General features: G+C 39.4%; 1 protein-coding gene across 1 annotated transcript in view; it reads right to left on the bottom strand.

The window, feature by feature from the left end:
* Positions 1-23503, bottom strand: part of LOC126282413 (myrosinase 1-like) — a 53157-nt gene that overhangs the window by 5318 nt on the left and 24336 nt on the right. Inside the window, exons 6-10 of the mRNA XM_049982070.1 lie at positions 18609-18703; positions 15340-15484; positions 13225-13373; positions 7226-7360; positions 4779-4885 (exon numbers count right to left, since the gene is read on the bottom strand). Coding sequence (XP_049838027.1) covers positions 4779-4885; positions 7226-7360; positions 13225-13373; positions 15340-15484; positions 18609-18703 — 631 coding nt within the window. The remainder of the gene's footprint in view (positions 1-4778; positions 4886-7225; positions 7361-13224; positions 13374-15339; positions 15485-18608; positions 18704-23503) is intronic.

Here is a 23503-nt window from a genome sequence, read left to right as displayed (position 1 = left end):
TGGCTTTAGAAATTCTATAGAATTCTATCCATCCCTTCTGCCTTGTTTGATCTTAAGCCCTCCAAAGTTCTTTTAAATTGTGGTTCTAATATTGGATGCCATATCTCTTCTAAATCGACTCCTGTTTCTTCTTCTATCACACTCAAAAATTTTCCCTCTCATAGAGACTTCCAATGTATTTTTTTCCGCTAGTTCGCTCTCTCCTCTACACTTAACAACGGAATTCCCGTTGCACTCTTAATGTTACCACCCTCACTTTTAAGCCTTTTTACATATCTCTGTGTTTGAATACGCATGCCTACAGCAGTTTCTTTGGCTTTTCACTGTATAAACTAGTCAACACGAAAAGAACTGATTTCTCTCTTCTAGCAACTGCACCAAAATCATTATAGAGATATTTAATACTGACACAGCGACCTATAGCCGACAATTTAACGATTTCTTCATCATTAACTGATGCTTAAAGCATGCATTAGGGTCTTCCGATAAACGGATTGATATTCCACCTACATCTTTTCTAATGTCATTAACTCACGATTCACAGGTCGTCGTCTCGATCCTTATTCAGTACTTGGAATCCAGCTAAGAGCTCCCTGTTACATATAATTCTGATTCCTATAGCTGCATGCCCCACTCACCTCAATTTTAGTTTGCGAAAATTACGTTTTATACTCCAGCTGTTTCTCTCACTTATTTGTTATTAATGACGTACGCACTAAAACAATCGATCTCACATCCACAGCTCAGAGCTCGTAACTGTAATGCTTTTTTCCTAGAAATTCTGAAAACTATTTGTTTATTCATAAGCACTCGGGACCAGTTTCTATATGCGGCTTTAGAATCCATCTGCGTTCATTACAGAAACTCGTCTAGTCCACGATTACACTGTTTATCTTTACTATTCTTTTCGGTATGTTAACTAAAATAGAGACTAACAGTATGTCAACGAACATGGGACTGACAGGTATGTGGAATCTCCTTCCTGGGTCATCTTACAATTCAGAATCCGTAGTAATTGAGTGTAACGGAATCTGGAACATTAGCAGACATGTTGTGAGACATACTAACTTAAGACGTCCGAGATACGACACGAATTGCTTGCAGAAGAAAGGAAAACCTGGTAGAAGGAGAACTCGGAGAATATTTGTTGGCGTTCCAAGATTATAATATTACTAGATTTACAGAGAGTCTTTGAAAATGAAGACTACAATAATGTCTTTCAAATTTTGAAGTTAACAGTGATAAAACGCAGTGAGTGTGCAGTTACCTACAAGTTTTATAGAAACTCGACTGCATTAGTAAGAGTGGAAGGGCATGAAAGAGAAGCAGGAAGAGTAGCACTGAGAATGGGCTGGACATGGCTGTAGCCTCTACAGGATGTTATTCTCTCTGTACATTCAGCAAACATTAATGGAAACCAAGGAGGCATTTGGAGAAGGAATCTAATTTCAGGGAGGAAAAATATAACTTTGCGGTGTACCGATAACATTGTAATTCTGTCATAGATGGCAACGGTTTTACATGTGTATTTGAACTGAATGGATATACTCTTGCAAAAGAGGTTACACGATGAATGTCAGAAAAAATAAAAGCAAGGGTAATAGAATGTAACTGGTTTAAATCAAACGATGCTGAGAGAATTATGTTAAGAATTGACACAGTACAAGTGGTGGATGGGTTTTGCTATTCGGACAGAAAAGTAACTGAGTATGGGCAAAGCAGAAATGACATAAACAGCCAACTAGCAATAGATAGAAAAGCGTTTCTGTCTAAGAAATATTTGTTGAAATCGAATCTGTAAAACAGGAATTTATAAAGACGCACGTAGATATAATTGTTAGGAAAAATTTTTGAAGACATTAATATGGAGTGTATCCTTGTATAGCAAAAAAAGGCCGAGACCAGTAGAGAATATAACCTTTTGAAATGTGATGCTACGGAATAGTGGTGAAAATTAGACAGGTAGGTCGAATAACTAATTAGGAGGTTCTGAATCGAATTGGTAAAAGAAACAAAATATCTGGCACAATATCACTAAATGGTGGCATCGTTTAATAACACAAATCCTGAGATGTCAAGCAATCGTCAGTCTGGTAATGGAAAGAAGTTGAGGAAGTTTGGAGGGTACAGATTATGAATAACTGACAGGGTTTGAATATAGTAGGCAGGTTCATGAATGTTGTCGTACTAAGCAAATGGCTAAAGGTACAAATGGCTCTGAGCGCTATACGACTTAACTTCTGAGGTCATCAGTCGCCTAGAACTTAGAACTAATTAAACGTAACTAACCTAAGGATATCATACACATCCATGCCCGAGGCAGGATTCAAACCTATGACCGTAGCGGTCGCTCGGTTCCAGACTGTGGCGCCTAGAACCGTACGGCCATTCCGGACGGCGCTAACGCAGAGATGAAGAAGCTCGCATAGGATGAAGTAGCTGGCAGCACTGCATCAGACTTGTCTTTGGACTGCAAGACTAAATCACGACAGCAATCGAAAGCTTCCATCAATCCACGAATACCTGACGAACCTGTTGTCCCCTCCCATTGACATTTTACAAAATATTTTTCTGGACTTTCTAACGTTTCTGAGTGTGTGTGTTTGTGTTTCGTTTGTGTATGTGTGAGCCTTAAGAGAGTTCAACGGCGAGGTTAATATCACTGGTTGGAACTTACATACGGTCCATTGTGCAATCAGCACTTCTGGAGCCACCTTGTTACTTTTCCCGAATACGATCCTATGCCCTGAGGTTACAAAAGTCATGCGATAGCGATATGCAGTTACAGACGGCGTTAGTATCGCGTACACAAGCTATAAAAGGGCATTGTGTTGGCGGAGCTGTCATTTATACTCAGGTGATTCATGCGAAAAGGATCCGTAGTGATAATAGCCGCACGACGGGACTGAAAAATCTTCGAACGTGAAGCTAGACGCATGGGACATTCCATTTCGGAAATTGTTAGGAAGTTCTATATTCCGAGATCCACAGCGTAAAGAGTGTGCCGTTAACAGCAGATTTCATTTCTTATCTCTCACCATGGGCAACGCAGTGGCAGACTGCCTTCACTTAACGACCGACCGCAGCGGCGTTTGCATAGAGTTGTCAGCGTTAACAGAAAAGCAACACCGCATGAAATAACAGCAGAAATCAATGTGCATTGTATGACGGACGTGTCCGTTAGGACAATGAGATGAAATTAGGTGTTAATTGGCTATGACGACAGGTGACTGAGGCGAGTGTCTATGCTACCAGCACAGCATCGCCTGTGGAGCCTCTCCAGGGCTCGTGACAATATCGGTTGGACTCTAAACGACTGTGAAAACCGATGTCAGTTGGTGAGAGCCGATGATAGGGTTCGAGTGTTGCTCCCACCCCACAAAGCCATCAATCGAAGATTTCAATAAGGCACTGTGCAAGCTGATAGCTCTCCACAATGGTGTGGATTGTATTTAGACTGACTGGACTGGATCATCTGGGCCAAGTGAATTGATCAGTCACTGGAAATGATTATATTCGACGAGCTGGAGCTTATCAGCTGTCATCCGTATTCTTCATGTTCCGAAACAACGAAAGAATTTTTACGGATTTCAATGCGCTTTATCACCAGACCAGAATTGTTCACGATTGGTCTGAAAAACATTTTGTATAATTCGAGCCTATAGTGTAGCTACCCGTCGAATATTTATGGGACAAATCGACAGGCCAATTCGCGCACAAAATCATGCACCAGCAATACTTTCTCTATTATGGACGGCTACAGAGGCAGCATCGCTTAGTATTCCTGTAGGGGACTTTCAACGACTCATTGAGTTCCTTCCAAATCAAGATGCTGCACTACACCGGGATGAAGCAAGTCCTCAAGATATCAGGATGTATCCCAAGAGTTTTTTACATCAATCTATTTTATTTCTACACGGTTATGAAGTATATAAGAGTTAGCAAAATTTATTCACAACTGCGGAATATTTCTGACATTAGCTGCATTAGGTATGAACATATAATCTGTAGGAACACACAACAATTTGCCCCGAACCCGGACTCGAACCTTGATTTCCCACTTGTCGCTACCTGCATCCGTCATAACTTCAGCTGTCTGAGCACACTTCCACAACCGACACAATCGTCCATACGTGTTACTGCCTACGACTCCATCACCCGCAATTTTGCCAGCCGGGGAGGCCGAGGGGTTCTTGGCGCTACAGTCTGGAACCGCACGACCTCTAGGATCGCAGGTTCGAATCCTGCCTCGGGCATGAGTCATGAGTGTCAGTGATGTCCTTAGGTTAGTTAGGTTTAAGTAGTTCTAAGTTCTAGGGGACTGATGACCTTAGAAGTTAAGTCCCATAGTGCTCAGAGCCATTTGAACCATTTTTTGAACCCGCAATTTTACTTGGATTCTCTCCAAAGGCGGCAAAGGTACTCGACGTTTGCCCATCGAGGCTTCTACTGCTTAATTTTAAAATGTATGAAGAATCAGACATTGGTGACGATCTTTCAGCTGCACGAAGTTTATGAAATTTCTTCACAATTCATAAGTTTAGTTCAGCTGTCAGATCGTCATAAATGTCTGTGAAAAATACGTAAATTACGTTTTATTCAGCTGAAGAACTAGCTGACATAGGTTCTAGAAATTGCATGTTGTGAACCAAATTATCGAAGGAGGCTAACCATGGCTATGCACATCCCAAACGCTCAAAGTGCGTATCATACATACAGCTGGTCTAAAATTTCTGAAACTGCACATGATTCAACAAATTGAATGTAATGTGACTTACGAGAATCCAGCAGTCCATTCTAGATTGTCGATGATGCTCCATGTCATGTACCCAAATACATTCACTCCATCTTCGTTGATAGCTTTAAGCATTTCAGCCAGATAACTCTGAAACAAAAATAGTAAAAACAGTTATAGACTAACTGGAGACTGACTGTGAACTAAGATAACCCTCACAACGTGGGCCTTAGCGATGAATATTTGGCACTTTTTACGTTAGGGACGCTACTGACGCTTGCATGAGAGTTCATTCACAGATGGCCGAGAGCGTCTTATAAACAGCTTATCATTAAAGGAAACTTTCTGACATCATTGCCCTACAAAAGTAGGCAGTTACTTACACAAGGCAGGTAACGTTGTGGTAGTTAACAACAATATGATAAAAACTTCGTATCTGTAATACAGTTTTTATGCATAAAATAATAACTTTATGTAATTGTATAAGCATAGAGGCTTCATTTTTGATACTATAAATATGATACTTTAACTTAGTGTCATACTTTGTTCTAATTACTTCACATGATGACCTGTTATACCTTAAAATACCACTATCTGAGTAAACTTCTCAATAAATTCAATTTGTAAGCAAAATACAAAGTACTTTAAGTAAGTAAAGTACGAAAAAACTTGTAATTTTGCAGATCAAGTTTTCACAGAAAAATTTCATATGCAGTAGTGACTTTCGAAGGTGCTGAGTAAATGAGTACTTCCAGTTTTACGATAACTTGCTTTCAGTAACACGCAAACTAGTCTCTGCTGACACTTACAAAGACACTCTGTAAACAAAAGCGATATACAGAGTGTACGTTCTTTGAGTTCTTTCCCTGACATGTTGTAGGGGATGTATGGTCACCTTTGACATTCTTTGGCGCTTTCAGGCAATCGCTGCACTGCTAGTTGAAAGCGCTGGCTCGTGGACAGCTTTGAACCACACTTGTTCTGAGAGGTCCCATGTCAGATGTGAGGCTGCGTGTTTGCAGTTGTTGGTGAGAATGCTTCATGAATTCGAAATACTTGCTCATAGCCAAGATCTTGTAGTCAAGTCTGTCGTATGGTGTTTGCATTCGATAGCTTACTTTCATTAATTTCGCCTGTTAAACTTGCTATGAATTACAAAGGCGAGCTGACACTCAGGCATGTGCTTACACTAAACGTGAAGCAGGTTGCAGGATCCAGTTCTGGTCACTGAGTCAGAAGTATTATGTTTTCTACATCTAAATGTACGTTACTACTCTACTATTCACAATAAAGTGCCTGGCAGACGGTTCAGTGAACCACCTTCAAGCCGTCTCTCTACCGTTCCACTCTCTAAAGGCCTGTGGGAACAACGAGCACTTTAATTCTCTGTGCGAGCCCTAATTTCTCTTATTTTACCCTGATGATTATTTCTCCCTATGTAGGTGGGTGCCAACTGAATGTTTTCGCAATCTAAGGAGAAAAACGGTGAATTAAAATTTCATGAAAAGATCCCATCGCAACGACAAATGCCTTTGCTTTAATGATTGACACTCCAATTCAGCGGATCATGTCAGTGCCACTGTCTCCCCTACTTCGTGATAATACAAAACGAGCTGCCCTTCTTTGTACTTTTTCGATGTCATCCGTCACTCCCACCTGATACGGATCCCACGCCGCACTACAATACTCCAGAATAGGGCGGGCAAGCGTGGTGTAAGGAGTCTCTTTAGTGGACCTGTTGACCTTCTAAGTGTTCTGCTAATGAATCTCAATCTTTGGTTGGCTCTACACACAACATTGTCTGTGTGATCATTCTAATGTAGGGTACTTGAAATTGTAATCCCTAAGTATTTAATTGAATTTACAGCCTTCAGATTTGTGTGAATTGTCGCGTAACCGAAATTTAGTGGATTTCGTTTAGTACTCAAGTGAATAACTTCACACTGTTCTTCATTCAGGGTCAATTGACACTCTTCGCACAATACTGATATCTGATCTAAGTCATTGGTCATTTGATGACTTTACAAGACGGTATATGACAGCATCATCTGCGTACAATCTAAGACGGCTACTGAGATTGTCTCCTATGTCATTAATGTAGATCCAGTGTTATTTTTCAAATAAGTATATAGAATTGTTCCTCTGCTTTCCATTTAAGTCTTCCAATGATTCTCAAATATTTGTCCGTGGAGATTGTAAGTCTGTTTCCACATTTAATTTTCCTGTCACTTGCTAACGTTTCGTGATCTTTCTTCCAGATATTTTTTCACAGGAAATTTGTGGATCCACTGTGATTCTCTTTCCACTGACGGCTATTTCTGTCCATTAGGTCTACTTTATCAGAGAGCTACTTTTCATCGCTTATTGTTTTAATTGTTGCATGTGTGCTTCCTAGGCGGCGTAAAAGAGACACGATGTGATACATTTTTTACCGAGACAAATCGATGCCGAGTCTACTTTTAACAGAGAATTCAGGCGTTGTATACTTACTCCATAGTAGTTGATGCGCTCTTGGTCATCGAGTTCTCCGTAGTCGGAGTAACCATTCTCCGTTACAATGATGGGATATCCTGCGTACTCTGTGGACACCCAGTTGATCACCTTTCGGAATCCCCATGGCACCACCTGTAATTAGTAACATATTGCGAAATGAAAAACAGGTGTAATGTTATTTCTGCCGCTCAGATGATAATGTGAGTACTATTCACGAAAGTTTAAGCCAAGTTAAAACAGAAACTGGAGAAACACATGAAGCATCAGTAAGTGAAATAATCCGAAATTTTCCAACGGCAGTACACTTGCCTAATTCAAAAAAAGGACAAAGTTACATACTGCAGCAGACAAGCTTAAATACACGTCGTTCCAAGCTTACATATGTAAAATAGGGCTAAATGATACTGCAGATGATAATATGATCAAATTACTGCTCTGGTTTCCTACAAGTATTTCTTATTTAGGGCCTACAGTGGGGGTGAATTGCCGGCTTATGTTTTTCTTCCGCCTTGCGGTGCTTTGAGGAAATGTAACAAACAGTCTACGACACAAAATTCCTCTCTCTTGTCAGGTTCCTCCTACTGCATCTGAACATACGAGGGTCAGTCAAAAAGTAATGCCTCCTATTTTTTTTTCTACGTTTAATTGTCAGGACATTTAAATGCAATTACATAGGTTGAAAACCACAACATTGAGGATCATTTTGTCATTTTTCAATGTAATCTCCGCCCATCTCTACAGTTTTGGTCCATCTTTGAACAAGGGCATGTATCCCAGCACGGTAAAAATCACAGCTCTGCTTCCTAAGCCATTGACGCACGGATGTTTTGACGGCCTCCTCATCTTCAAAATGAATCCCACGATGAGCTTCTTTTAGTGGCCCGAACAGATGGAAGTCTGATGGTGCCAGGTCAGGGCTGTATGGGGGTTGAGGCAAAACTTCCCATCCAATTTTGACAATCTCGTCAGAGGTGTGACGACTGGTGTGTGGTCTTGCATTGTCATGCAAAAGAAGAACATCTGCCATTGATTTTGTTGGGCGAACTCGCTGAAGACGTGCTTTAAGTTTTTTGAGGGTTGTGACATATTGAACAGAATTTATTTGGCATCCCTGCTCCAAAAAATCAACCAGAATCACACCCTCTGTATCCCAGAAAACTGTTGCCATGACTTTCCCTGCCGATCGCACAGTTTTGAATTTTTTCTTCCTCGGCGAGCTTGTGTGACGCCACTCCATTGACTGCCTCTTTGATTCGGGTTCAAAAAAATGCACCCATGTTTCGTCCCCGGTCACAATTTTTTTCAGAAACTCATCTCCCTCCAAACGGAAGCGCTGCAAGTGTTGGGAGGCTATTGTTTTCCTTGCCTATTTATTCTGATCGGTTAACATTCTTGGAACCCACCGTGCACAAACTTTTGAGTACCCCAATTGTTTAATAATCGTGATCACACTGCCTTTACTAAGAGAAATAATGCGACCCACTTCATCTGCAGTCACCCGACGGTCACCACGAATGATGTCATCAACTTGCTGAATGTTGTGTGGAGTCACTGCACTCACCGGCCTGCAGCTCCGCTGTTCGTCAGTCAACGTTGTTTGCCCTTCAGCTTCCTTACAACGACGAACCCATCGTCTAAGAGTGCTGACATCCACTGTCACAACACCATACACCTTCTTCAGTCTTTCATGAATGCGTATGGGCGTTTCACCTTCTGCATTCAAGAATTCAATCACACAACGCTGTCTCAAACGAACATCGATGTCGGCCATCTTACAAACTTCTGCTGTGCTGCCACCTGTTGACACAGAAAGTTACTACTGCAGTGGATTGCAGAAGAAGGTTTGAGGAATGGCGCCAAATTCAAATTTTTCACTTACCTTAATTTTTTTAAGTAGAAAAAAATGGGAGGCATTACTTTTTGACCCACCCTCGTACTCTCTGCAAGCTACCGCGTGGCGCGTGGCGGGGGGCACCTTGTACCAGTACTAGTCATTTCTTTTGCTGTTCCACTCGCAAACAGAAAGAGGGAAGAAGGAATGTCTATATGCCCCCGCATGAAGATTACTTTCTCTCATCTGGTCTCCATGGTCCTTACGCGAAACATATGTTTTTGGCAGTAGAATGGCTCTGTAGTCAGCTTCAAATGTCGGTTCTCTAAATTTTCTCAGTACTTTTCCTCGAAAAGATCGTCGCCTTACTCCAGGGATTCCCTTTGAGTTCCCGAAGGATCTCCGAATACTTGCGTTTTGCTCGAGCCTACCAGTAACAAAACCAGCAGCCAGCCTCTGAATTGCTTCGATGTCTTGCTCTAATCTGAGCCGGAGCGGATCCCAAACACTCAAGCAGAATTCTAGAATAAGTCGTACCATCGTCGTATATGCGGTCTCCTCTACAGATGAACCACACTTTCCCAAAATTCTCCCAATAAACTGAAGTCGACCATTCATCTTCACTACCACAATCCTCACATGGTCATTCAGTGTCATATCACTTTACATCGTTACGCCTTGATATGACAGTGTCAAGCAGGACATTAGCAATACTGTATTTCAACAGTATGGACTTGTTTCTACTACTCATCAGCATTAAATTACATTTTTCATAGCTTCCATTCATCACACCAAAGATAAATTTTGTGTAACTGGACGAAGAATATTAATGAACAACGGAAACTGATAAACGAAGAGCGATGAATACAGCAAAAAGTATCTATTGACGTGACATCGTCAAAAATTTGTTTCGTTCTGTAAGACCACAGACAAAACACATAGAACTGCTGTGGCACCGCCATTCACGGTGAATCAGGCAGGAAATCTTTCCTATCAGGTTATCTTCCATTCAGAAGGCTGTTTCACTCAGCAACTGTTAAATTGCAGCTATCAGTTGTACTTCTTAAATTTAATTGGCAGATATAGATTTGAGCCAGAAACGAGCCATTTTCAGTGCACTATCATCTTTGATCAATGCACGTAATGCCCGTTTGTCAGGATTTATCCACAGTTCATTGGTCATTCAATGAACTGTGGATGAAGCCCGACCAACAGGCATTACGTGCATTGATCAAAAATGAAATTGCACTGAGAATGGCTAGATTCTAGTTGAAATCTATATCTGCCAACAAAATTTAAAAAGAACGACTGATAGCTGAAATCTATTACTTACAAGGAAATCTTTCTCCTGCCAAACTAAAAGATCTGCATCTCGTTTCAAGACTTACGTGCGTCTTATAAAATATGACTAGCAGGATATTTTAATAGAGGCAAACCAACAACCTGGATACTGAATAATAAAGGCGTACCTGTAGTAGGCCGAAACGGTGACCTAAAAACGAGAGTAAGTAGGGTGAGTTCCTGAAACTAACGAACACCTGTTACTGGAACGTGTACGTAGATCAGCGACTGCTCTGCTAGCTTCTTCTTTACGAGTACATATTTGGCCGTCGATTTCATCATGGCAACTGAAATCTTTGCATCTCTCATAGCTTCGATAACGTAATAGAACTACCGTATCTCCCTGATGAACTTCATCGATAATGTGGTGTTGTAGGTATGAAATGCTCACCTTCTCTGGCACTCATAGAAGGTCTCTTCTATGTATAGTTCGAGACCTTTACGTAGTTTTGTTTCACGTTGACATTTATTAGGCTATTCCGCACACTCATTTCAAGAAATGCTCTGTGGCACTCAATGAATTCTTGATGTATTTTTTTTAGGACTAGTTAGATAACAAAGCTTTTAAAAGTTATGTTTGACTTGTTGGTAGAAGTTTAATTATTTGGTAAGTTTATTGCTTGGTAATTTAGTGAAAACCTGAGATGCTACGATCAAAGATTTATGATGTAGGAGTATCAATTCTAATTTTGACTCAGTCACCCAAATTCATTAACATTATTCCTTTACCATTTTCCTGATGTTCTTTTATCTCACTAGTTGGTGATGGTGCCTGTTGTGGGATGTGCCTCAATGGTTAACACATAGAGCGACCAACACAAAACACATCTAAAACCGTGGTTACTGGTAATCTGTCGCCCTTTGTTCATATTAATATTTGTTTTAGACCCTCCCGTTGCTATTTCGGCAATTTTTTTCCTTCTTCTGTTTTAGTTTTGTTGCCTGAAGGTTTTAGGTACTGTGTCGGTAAGAGATGAGTTCTAATTTTGAGACACCAGCACTTCCACTCCAGTAATCCGTTTCCATGGCTAGTTGTTGATCCTATACTTCACCTGTGGTGGCATTGCGGTGGTGCTAAAGGAAAAGCAACTGTTTTCCATCCGTACGTGAGTCTAGATCTGAAGGTATTTCCAAATCTCTTGACATCAACTGCATCCCGTCGAAGAAATAGCTTTTCGAAAAGCATTCTGATGCACCAGTCCTTTATTTTGTCTTTAGAAGGAATTGTTTCTTTTTTAAAACAATCTAATTATAGAATACCTGAACTAGTGTTTGATCACCAACCGTCTGACATCAGTGTATTATAGTTACTTTTTCAATGTAATTCTTTTTGTTACTGAGGAAATATTCCATCGCATATCTGATCCCCTACAAGGATTGCTACCTTGTCTCTGATGGAGTGCCTCAGATGATCAGTCGGGGAGTTCTATGTTAGGAGATGAGGGAAACGGAATGCGATCCACAACGGTGCACCGTTGCTTCCAAATTAGGAGGCGCCTCAGGAGTGGAAAGTATCTTTAAGGACGTGAAGCCAAACTTGTTAAGCAAGCAAAGCCCAATTTTAAATTCTAGTAGGCCAAACTTTGGTTGATGCCATGGAAATGGACTAGAAAAAAGCAATAATTCTCATCCAGGTCTTGAACCTGGATGGATGTAATAGAAGACCGCAGTCGGTAAGATAACGGACAGTCATTAGAGGCGCATGGAATATAAAAGGGATCGTATCTAAATCAGATGTTTCAAAGAAATAAATAAAGCCAGAATGGATGGAATAAGTCTAATAGAAACGAGAAGAAAAGGAGAAATATGACTATACGTCTAAATACGGTGGTATCCGATAGCAGAGTTGCATTACCCTCCAAATGTCGTCTATTGACTAGGGCTATGCTTCACGACAGCTCGAATTAGTCGAATAGGCCACGTCACAGTTCTGGAAATACCTGTACAAACAGTTTACCAGGGCTGTGCTTCAACACAATTCGAACTGTTCAAATAGCTCACATCACAATTCTGGAAGTACCTGCACAAATAGCTTACTAGGGCTGTGCTTCAACACAACTCGCTGTTCGAATAACTGACGTCACAGTTATGGAAATCTAGTTAATAGCAGAAACATTACATTTTGGGAACTATTAAGAAAATGTGCCTTAGAAGTAGAATCAGACATCAGGACAAGAAGCAAAAATGTGGCGAAGGACAGTCCGTATTAGGTAAGGCAGGTATCTTGGAATAGGTCAAAAGAAATGGAGACTTAAGTGAAAGAACAGTGTTCTGGAGTAAGAATAAGGAAGCCGCAAGAGTGAGTCTCCTTAATGTCCAGAAATGGGAAAATCGTTATCAGAATCTTTTGCCTGGGATGGAGCTAAATTCGAGGATGAAACCTCGCAAGAGGAAGGAGGCAAAGAAGATATTAAAATACCAATAAAAGCAAGACAAAATATTAGCAGACTGAAAGTCTTTAATGTGCTAGTGCAGGAAGTAATGGCAGTTCACTGCTAAATCTTCGCCATCATTTTTACTAAAAACTTAAATGTTAAGGAAACCAAAATTAGCAAAAGACTCAGAAGTTTGGCATATACGAAACAGGCTAAAGGATCAATAACTAGCTATAGAAATGGATTACTGGAGTTGAAGTGCTGGTGTCTCAACTTTAAACCACATCAAAAATGGTGAAAGTCGAGGGTAGAGACAATTATAGAGCGTAAAGTGTTATTATTGTATTCCCATTTATAACGGGTGACAAAATATTAACAAATTATTGTTCGAAGTACAACAGTAAGATACATCAGGAATATTCAAAGATACAGTGGCTTCTGAACCTTACCCTGAGCCACTGTACTGCGCTCTCTGGCCACGACTCGTTGAAGAAACTGATAATTCCGCTGTCACGTTCCAACGAAGGTAAGAGGCCCCATTCTCCAGGCTTTACTAGTTTCGTCGTGTAACTGTTCAGCCCAAAGAAATCCGCCGACCCTGTGAAATACAAAACAGATTCATTAGCAACGTTCATTGAAGAAACGTTATAGAAATACTGTGCAGAGCGACTCAGTTACCAGCTTGTAGTCTGTCGACTGATCGTCATCCAAGGATAGCATCTTTTAATTCAAACGAAAAGAATCGGTCTCCCTAGTTCGATCCCTGTCGCTCTTCTGTTTCAGAATCAAAATCGTGAGTCACTGTGGCTGAAGACTTCCCGTAGGATGAGTCATCGTCATAATGACAACAGGTTTTTCAAATAAGGAGGAGGAGCGAACAGATTCTTGGTTCCCTCACATTCCCATAAAGCGGGACAATACAGAGTGAATAGTGAGAAACGATCAGCGATATGATGATTTCGATGGCAGTGCGTAGAGTATGCCGCTGGACAAGCAGCCTGCTGAAATAATATCGCGATGACAATAATCTTTGTTCGCACTTTCGGACCTCAGGCTGAAGACTGCTTACGGTGGAGTTACAGGAAGTTACTGCATGAAGTAGGCGTCTTTGAATCGGAACGTGGGAAGTTAGAAATATGAAAGCAGTAGAAAAATCAGGGAATCTAAGAAGAGAGATTAACGGCTTATAGTAGACGGCGATTTCCGACGCGCAGTGGAAACAAACTGATTTCTGGACAGATGGTTATAGCCTAACAAAAGCATCATCAATGAATGGTGTAGGACTATCAGATGTTGGCATCGATACCAATAAAAAAGTTGTTAACAGGCTAAGTAAAATTGAGACACACTGTAAGCGAATGAGTTGTATGACTAAAACTAACTCAGAGCCAATGACCTTCTAGACGATTATGAGGGTAAATAACGGTAGATTCCATACAATACTAGTGTTGTACGATACATTAGCCATGGAATGAAAGTAATCTTTTCGTTTATAGTGGACATGAAGATGATGTAAGTGTTGCGCCGAAAGTAGTCGTTTGAAATAAAATTCTTTAATGATACGGCGACTGCATGGAAACCCACTACTTCCGTTTGCATTTTCTATTACTGCTCAGACTTTGTTCATAAAATTGTAATTAATACTGTGATGAATGGTCAGGACTCTCTTTATGGACTGTGAGAAAATTTTAGCTTTTGACCAACATTGTATCAATAAGTGTGTGCATTTGCTATCTTTGTTATTGCAATTATGAAAAATTTTATCAAACCATTATTGGCCACTGCCCAAAACAATTTGTAAAATTTTTTGTGGGAGCATGGAGGCTACGTAAGTAGGCTGTTCAGGTTCTTATATTGGTAACGCCGGCGTCACATAGCCCTCTGTATGAAAATCACTGGCTGTGCTGTGTGCAGTCTGTGGCTAGTTGGCATCGTTGTTGGCTATTGTAGTGTTGGCCAGCTGTATGTTAACAGGGTGTAGTGTTGCGCAGTTGGAGGTGAGCCGCCAGCAGTGGCGGATGTTGAGAGTGAGATGGCGGAGTTTTGAGAGTGGATGATCTGGACAGAGAGAGTAAATTTGTAAGATTAGATGTCATGAACTGATATATATAATATGACTTTTGAACAATATTAAGGTAAATGCATTGTTTTTTCTCTATCAAAATCTTTCATTTGCTAACTATGCCTATCAGTAGTTAGTGCCTTCAGTAGTTGGAATCTTTTATTTAGCTGGCAGTAGTGGCGCTCGCTGTATTGCAGTAGTTCGAGTAAGGAAGATTTTTGTGAGGTAAGTGATTTGTGAAACGTATAGGTTAACGTTAGTCAGGGCCATTTTTTGTAGGGATTATTGAAAGTCAGATTGCGTTGCGCTAAAAATATTGTTTGTCAGTTTAGTGTTGATCAGAATTAGTAAAGAGAGTAATGTCTGAGTACGTTCAGTTTTGCTCAGCTGTTTGAAAAGCAAATAATGTAAGAGGTTTATCAGCACAGTAATTCATTAATTTTTCCAAGGGAACGTTTCAAATATATTGCCCTCTAATGACGGCCCCCGCAAGGTGTCCTACCTTTGATGTACTGCTTCTCCTCTTCGGTGAAGCTGGGCAGGCGGGACCTCGGCCTTCCCTCTGCCGCGCTGTTGTTGTCCACCCTCTGGCGGACCACCGCCGGGTAGTCTCCATCTACGAATATCGGGTGGGCGTACAGCCCCATCTGCAATCATATTGTCAAAAACGTTTAAGAGTTCTTTCAGTTATTCCATTACCTAAATGCGAACATTTATTTGCGGTCATCAAGATCGTTTATGATAAGAGCCCAGTAAACATTTTGAAATTGGGAGTTCACCACATATTGTGACGGCATTTCTGTATGATGGTAAACGAATAAGGCTGTATCAGCCACAAGATCATTAAGTAAATCAGCAGAATGTTAGACGTACCTTGTACAGAAATGTGTGATTGCAGTTAAGAGATAATCACTATTAACAGAAAGAATTTTTAAAGTGCGGAGCAGTGTTTTTGTGCAGAATTCATTCGTCTTATTTAACGGAGCTATTAATTAGTTAGTAGAAGTAAGTTTTCAGGAGCGGCTACCTGGTAATCATGACAAGAAAACTTTGCTCGGGGAGGCTGAGACGCGGCTAGTGTTTTCAGTGCTTCAAATCAAACTTTTTATGAGCTTATGAATTTTGTCCTGAGTCGGCAATTTCTCTGTTTGATCATAAGCATCGAGTATCTTAAGAATATTTTTTTTCAGCAAGAGCTTCGACTGAAACCAACTGGAGACACTATATAAACCAAAGTTATCGTGAGCCATTACCGAGATACACGTATTAGACGTAGGTAACATAAGCTGCCTGAAAATATCACGAACACTTTGAGCGACGATGCATCAGATTTGAAATGGAACTATCTTATTATGGTTAGCTTTCTTAAGACACCAATTAACAGCCCGGTGTTATGATATACATGATGAGACAAAATGAGTCACACCCATAGTGGCCATCTCATCTTTTTTTTTTTACTGTTTTTAAGGACATTCCATTAGTTCAGCTTGCGGTGTATACCAGGGCAGAGCAGTTTTATCTCTGGTAAGCTCAGACCAACGGCATAACCAATTCCTTAGTTATCACCTTGGGCGAAGTTTCCGTGGTTTGATGCACAATGAGGCACCCTCATGCCCATTATAGAGCTAAGTTAGGAATATTATGGACCTTGTGAGGAGGAGGGGAGAAGCATTTGGGTGGGTGAACGACTTGTTTTTCCTATGGTGGCTTTGTCTTGCGGCCGCGGGAATCGCCTTTTGAAGGTTGGATAACATTGCTGTATTGGTCCGCATATTGCTCGCTTCGTTTCCCCATTTCAGTTGCATTTCACTCATTTCAGTTGCTAAAGTATGACGTGCCATGAGACTTGATTTCTTGAATATGATTTGGCGGTATGTTAAGGGCTTAAAGGACTGAAATACTGGATGTCCCATGAACAAAGAGCGCTACTAATCCTCATTTTATAGTGAACAAATCGCTTTCAGCTGTGTACCAAAACTTTTCATCTACATTAGCTTTACCATTTTCTAAATGGTTTTCCCAATTCGCTGGATTTATGTTAGCTACAATATGCTATTTAAGATCACAGACGGCCATTATTCAATATGTTTCCGTGGGAACCCGATAACACGATTCCTTAACCGTTAACATCGTTAAATTTCATGCGAAATGTTTGTCTTTGTAAAGAGGATCATGGAATGAATGAGAATTTTTGAAAGCATTCGCATGAGGAGGATATTCTCGAAGTGTTTAAGGTGAGTATCTATATAAACTGAAAAACATAATTAGACCTTATGCATAACCTTTACATAATGCCTTTTCATTTTGTGAGCATCAGAACCCATTAGTGGCCACGTAAGTTAGGAAGAGGATTGTGTTTAAATATTGGAAGAAGGCTGATGGAAATGAGCAAAACTACTGGGACTATACTACAAGTTGTTTCACGATGTGATAGCCACTGATACTGTCCGAATAGTTCATAGAATGAGGACTGCGTTACCTTTTCGGGAAACACAAATAGAGCAAATAGTCAAATCAAATTAGTGATTCACGCATTGATAGTATCAAAATACAGGCATCACACTTAGCTGGATGGATACAGAAAATCAGACTACTTAAGGTACAACCTAGAACCAAGGGTAACGATAAAGAAGTAAACAAATTAGTCAGCACTACAATAATAGGATCACGTGTTACTATGAATGCTTTACTGACTCATAATGATAATTGTTTCAAAATTACTTCAAAAAAATTTACAAAAATTATATGTGAAAGAAACAAACATGAACGACGATTTTTTAAGCAGTTAACTGATATCAATAATGAGAAACAGGATTCTGGACCACTTTGACCTTTGCAGTTTATGTTGCCTACGTGCTCTATATGCAAACGCAATGATCTCATCAAAATGGTGCGAAATTCAAAAATGCAAACTGAGTTTGGTAGGATATTACAAATTACATTTGGTTGGGATTTCATTTTTTTAAGTCAAAGATGTCATTTGGGGGTAGGGGGTGGGGGGTGGGGTAAATTAAAAAAAATAACTTTTCGAATACTAAAGACTCAGCAGTAAATTCTGTATTTGTAAGAAGTATAGGTGGCGTGTTTTGGATACTTACTTCTGGATACTTTTCAAGATCACCCAGGTACACACCTCTGCTTTGTGAAACACCATCGAAAAAACACAAAAAAGTGAGAAACGTTTAGTAATTTTGAGGAGGCAAGTAATTAGAAAACAAATGCTCTGATACAAAATAATTTCTGCATGTAGAAAGAGCTATCTTTGATATATATATATATATATATATATATATATATATATATATACTCTCACTCTCTCTCTCTCTCTCACACACACACACACACACACACACACACATATATATATATATATATATATATATATATATATATATATATATATATAGTGTGAGAATATATATGTGTGTATGTGTGAGAATATATATATATATATATATATATATATATATATATATATATATATATATATATATATCCTGCATATTTTGTAATTTCCTATGTATAAGACTAAGGAATCCTAGACGATAATAATAAGCAATCACACATTCACTTTCCAGCCACAAATTTCTGAAACCCGCACTGGGTTGCTGCCTCCATAACATTAGTCTCATTAATGTAATTTTATCCGGATCATGTAGGTGACACTTTTCTTAATGACATAAGGAGATTCATGGCTATGTCAGTCTACTTGTCATAGAAATATGTTTCTTATGATTACTTCTCTTTTTAGCTAGTTGTTTTGGTCTCTACCTCAAACTCGAACTTCCGCCTCTGAGCATCACGGCACTCTTGCGTGTCTTCCGCCGGCTCATTCCAGTCAGTGCTAAGGGTAATGCCCACACTCCCTGAAAAACATACAGATTCACGTGGATAAAGTGTATGATTAGCACTTAAAAGTAAATAAATCAAAATAGACAGCAGATTCTCTGACTGGCGGCACTAAGCTGGAACAAATTAGCATAGCCTTTTGTAAGGAAATACAAGCGAAGTTTCTACATATTTAGTTTAAGCTGTGAAAACTGAATCATACTTGATATTGGAACGGGAGGCTTGGAATCCTTCCTTCATAGTTCACAATTTGATAGGGTGTCGACAATTTAGCTTGAAACATATTTCACGGTCAAGTAATAATAACGTTTCCATGTGGAAAGTCTCTGAATTCAAGGCACCCACCAGGAGAATCTAACAGTAACTTATGCAGCGAGCATCACGTCAGAATGGGTTATTAGAGGAATAGCTTATTCGTAATCTGGTCACTGAAGTTTTTCTATTATAAATATAAGTTAGCTGCTACTCGACTTAAACAATTATTGTACATTTTAATTTTGTTCATAACTAGACACGTGCGTCTTTTGCGTGTAGGCATTTTCGTTCGTGTCTCTCGTATTTTATCAGCCTTAAGAACCATACCAAATTCTTCATCTAATAGTACTTGCCTACAGTCTCCTTAAATATATCTTGATTATATTCCAGTCTCGAGCTGCCCTTGCTTTACAGTTCCATCTATCCCCATGGAAGTTGCTCCCTGATGTCTTAACTCCTGTCTTATCAACCTTTCCGTTCTTCTATTCAGTATTTGCCTCATATTCCCTTCCTCGACGACTCTGTGAAGAACTTCTTTTGTTACTTTACAAGTTCACTTAACTTTCAACATATTTTTGTAGCTTCTATTCTCTTCCTTTCCGGTTTTCCCGTAGTCCATGGTTCACTACCACACAAACGTAAATTGTCACCAATTTCTGTTCCAAACTGCGGCTTGTGTTTGATGTTAGTAGATTTCTTTTAACAAGAAATGTTCAGATTGACTCTGTCGGTCTGTTTCTAGCTGCAAATTTAAAAAAAATAGAAAAAAAACGTTTTATTTCTGTACAGTAAAAAATATTCCACCTCCTATCAATCTAGTAAATTAATAAAAAATAATAATTGAAACTTCATCGATATAGAAGTCAGTAAGTTAATATACTTAGCATAGTTCCATTCGTATGAGCCTTATGGGGTAGTATTCTGGGGTAACTCTTCACTTAGGCAAAAATTATTAACTGCTAAAAGAAAGTAACTAGATATATGTGTGAATTTCACACAATTATGTATTAAAGGTAACCCTTTTAGCGGCTGCGAATGTTATCAACAGCTCCTCAGTATATTTACTGGTTTACAAAATGTGTTATCAACAACCTATGTAAGTATGACGGTAACAGATATATTCACAACACTAGAAAAAAATTATCACCATTATTCTTTAATTAATCTAATTTTGTCACAGGAATGGATGAAATATACAGCTACAATCAGCTACTTTCTGCTATGAATAACAAAATATTATCTTGACACCCTCATGGCGAAATGATCATCGTAATAAAACAAGAGAAATCACACCTCGAATGGAACAATTTAAGAATTAGTTTCCTTCTAGCACAACTGGAGAGTGGAACGATAGAGAAATATTTTCAGTTTGGTTCAGTGAATCCTCTGCCAGGCACTTAGTTATGAATTCGGGAGTAGTCATGTAGATAAAACTCTTTGACAATATATCCATGGATAAAAATGTCCGTCAGATAGCAGACGTGTTTTCAGATGTATATTACATATCTTTCTCCTTCACAGTTCCTTCAATACGACAGAGGAAAGCTTAGTTAGAGTTCGTTGGGCAATAAAAGCCTATAAATGACCGGTATGTAGTCATATTAATATAATTTTTTCGTTTTATGATTTGTATATAGTGATCTCCGTTTGTTCTATTGACACGCTCCACATCATAATGTATCTCGTTAATTTGCTCTATGGTAAATGTAACTGCTGTAAATAACTGGTTAACTAATTGAGTAACTCCTCCTTGCCTCTCTCGTTATGGTTTATTTAGCTTCCAAGGTAGCAAAATTAATTCAACCAGTCTACTATCGAGTCTCAATTTTTCATCTTACTTTTATCTCTAATCTGCTTTCTGCTAATACTCATTACTTTCATCTTTTTATGTATTATTCTGAACCCATAACCTGTCTTCATTAGACTATTTCATTCAATACGTAATGCAAGCGTTTCCCACTTTTCCGGAGGATAGCAATGTCATCAGAGAATCTTATCGTTTCAGTCTGGATTTTGATCGTAGTTCACAGTGTCTCTTTTAATTCCATCATCGCTTCTTTGATACATACATTGAAAAATTGAAGAGGAAATCTGAATGTCTTATGCCGTTTCTAACCCGAACGTATCTCTCTTGGTCTTCTTTTCTTACTCTTCCCTCTTGGTTGAACATACTGCATAATATATGTCTTTTCCTAGAGTTCAGAGTTGTTCTTCTTTTTATTTATATTTTAACACGTAAATAGTGTTTAACACATCAATAATGTTTTCAGGTAAGTAGTAACTATTTATTCCTGTATCTTGCATTGTATGGCATGCGCGCTATATTAATTTTCAGTTCGTCATTCATCTGAGAATGACTATAAAGCCGAAATACGATAGTGTAAAATAAATGAACAATTAACAGTCAAATGGCGCAAACGTCTTTCAAAAAAGTTTACATTATCATGTCCCCCTGCGAAGCCAAGACCTATTTTTCTCTGAATTTCGAACATTTTTCACGAAATTACGTTGGCCTGTGAAAGTATCTCCATTCTTCCCCTTTCTTCTTTCATTATCAAGGACATCGGAATTGCGTCTGTGAGGTCTTTACTTTCCCTGAAATCAGAGAGATGTTATATTTTCTACTCCTCTTAATTCATTACTGTCAACAACGTCGAAACTTTTAAGATGCTTCTGCGAAAGTTCTCGCATTTATCTGCCTTGATAGCTTCGGTACGGTGTGGACGATGTAGTCTCGAAAATCAGATGTTTTGTCTCCACTCTCATAGATTCTACTCCTAAAGGTAGCTGCTCCACACGAAGATATTACTAAGCCCCTCAGAGTCTAATAAGGATTCCCTACGTCTTCTAAATCAACACCTGTTTCTCCCTCTATCATTTATGCATTCAGTTCTTTTCCAAATACACATCATCAATGTGCTTTCCCAGCTATTCGCTCTCTCTGCTGCCAATAGTGTCTCAGTCTGCAAAATAATCACGAGCGTATTTTTTAGTAGCCGGAAACATGAAATATTTGTGTGATCTGTCAACATGAGGGACTTTAGGCACACCCTCGCATAAAGACATAAAGAACTGATGTTCAAGCGTACGCTCTCTACCATAAAACCAGGCCGGTTGCCGACCACAGCAAAGTCTAAGACCGCGAGAATTACGACCTGGATTAAATTTGATGGCAGTGCTTTTAAGTCCAGCTATCTGAGCTGACCGGCAACACTGTAGACTCCAACAGTCTTCTGTAAGTCGTTTAGTCGTTCTCTGTGACCTCTATGCCGAGGATCTATCGGTAAACCGCGTGTTGTCTCAATGTAATGTCTGGCAGTCGAGTCAACTCCTCGTCTAAATTTTCGTACTGCCTTTCGTCTCAGTGCTGAATTCATAAGTGTAGTGGTAAAACAGCTGCAGTGTATTTTACCGACTAACACATTGATACTAACAGTTCTGTCCAGTAGTAGATTTAATTCGACTACCTTCCATTATCCTCGTTTTCCTTTTGTTGATGTTCATCTTATATCCTCCTTTCAGGACACTATCCATTCCGTTCAAATGCGCTTCCAAGTCCTTTGCTGTCTCTGACAGAATTAGAATGTCATCGGCGAACCTCAAACTTTTTATTTCATCTCCATGGATTTTAATACCTACTCCGAATTTTTCTTTTGTTTCCTTTACTGCTTGCTCAATATACAGACTGGATAACATCGGCAGAGGCTACAACCCTGTCTCACTCCCTTCCCAACCACTGCTTCACTTTCATGCCCCTTGACTCTTATAGCAGCCATATGCTTTCTGTACAAATTATAAATAGCCTTTCGCTCCCTGTATTTTACCCCTGTCACCTTCAGAATTAGAAAGAGAGTATTCTAGTCAACATTGTCAATAGGTTTTTTAAGTCTACAAATACTATAAACGTAGGTTTGCTTTTCCTTAGTCTTTCTTCTAAGATAAGTCGTAGGGTCACGTGTTCCAACACTTCTACGGAATCCAAACTGATCTTCCCCGAGGTCTGCTTCTACCAGTTTTTTCATTCGTCTGTAAAGACTGTAGGCAGTATCTATCTTACACCTAGTGAGATAAGCCTCTACATCCTTATGTTTGTACTCTAGGCATCCCTGCTTAGGTTGAAAAATACAGAATTTTGTTCATTTCAGTCTAAATGAATACGTTAAATATGTATCGCTTTCGATGAGCATTACTTTCTCCATGAACAAATATAAGGATCCAAAATGCGTAGTGTTCTTACTTTGTTACCGACCATGCACTGCAAGATATTCACACAGTTTGTCGCTTGTATTTACCGTAGGAAATCGAACGACTGTAGAACACCACAGTAACTCACTGTCGCTTGACGAAAACATACAAATTCCGGAATTGCGTGTGAATCGCTTATGAAGGAAAATAAACGAAATTTAAAGCACCAATATTAACATTAAATCAAATAGCGAGGTATTTTGATTGGATTACAAATTACGAACTTATGTCTTGCATGTCAGCATAGTGCAATATTTCTCACATTTAAGTGGGTCGCCTGTCTTCGTCGCTATGGAGAGAGAAATGTAAATCCTAGA

The sequence above is a fragment of the Schistocerca gregaria genome, chromosome 7 (assembly GCF_023897955.1).
Source record: "Schistocerca gregaria isolate iqSchGreg1 chromosome 7, iqSchGreg1.2, whole genome shotgun sequence".
In the NCBI taxonomy this organism is placed as follows: domain Eukaryota; kingdom Metazoa; phylum Arthropoda; class Insecta; order Orthoptera; family Acrididae; genus Schistocerca; species Schistocerca gregaria.
Note: the sequence above shows the minus strand (reverse complement) of the source record. Positions and strands in the feature narration are given on the sequence as shown.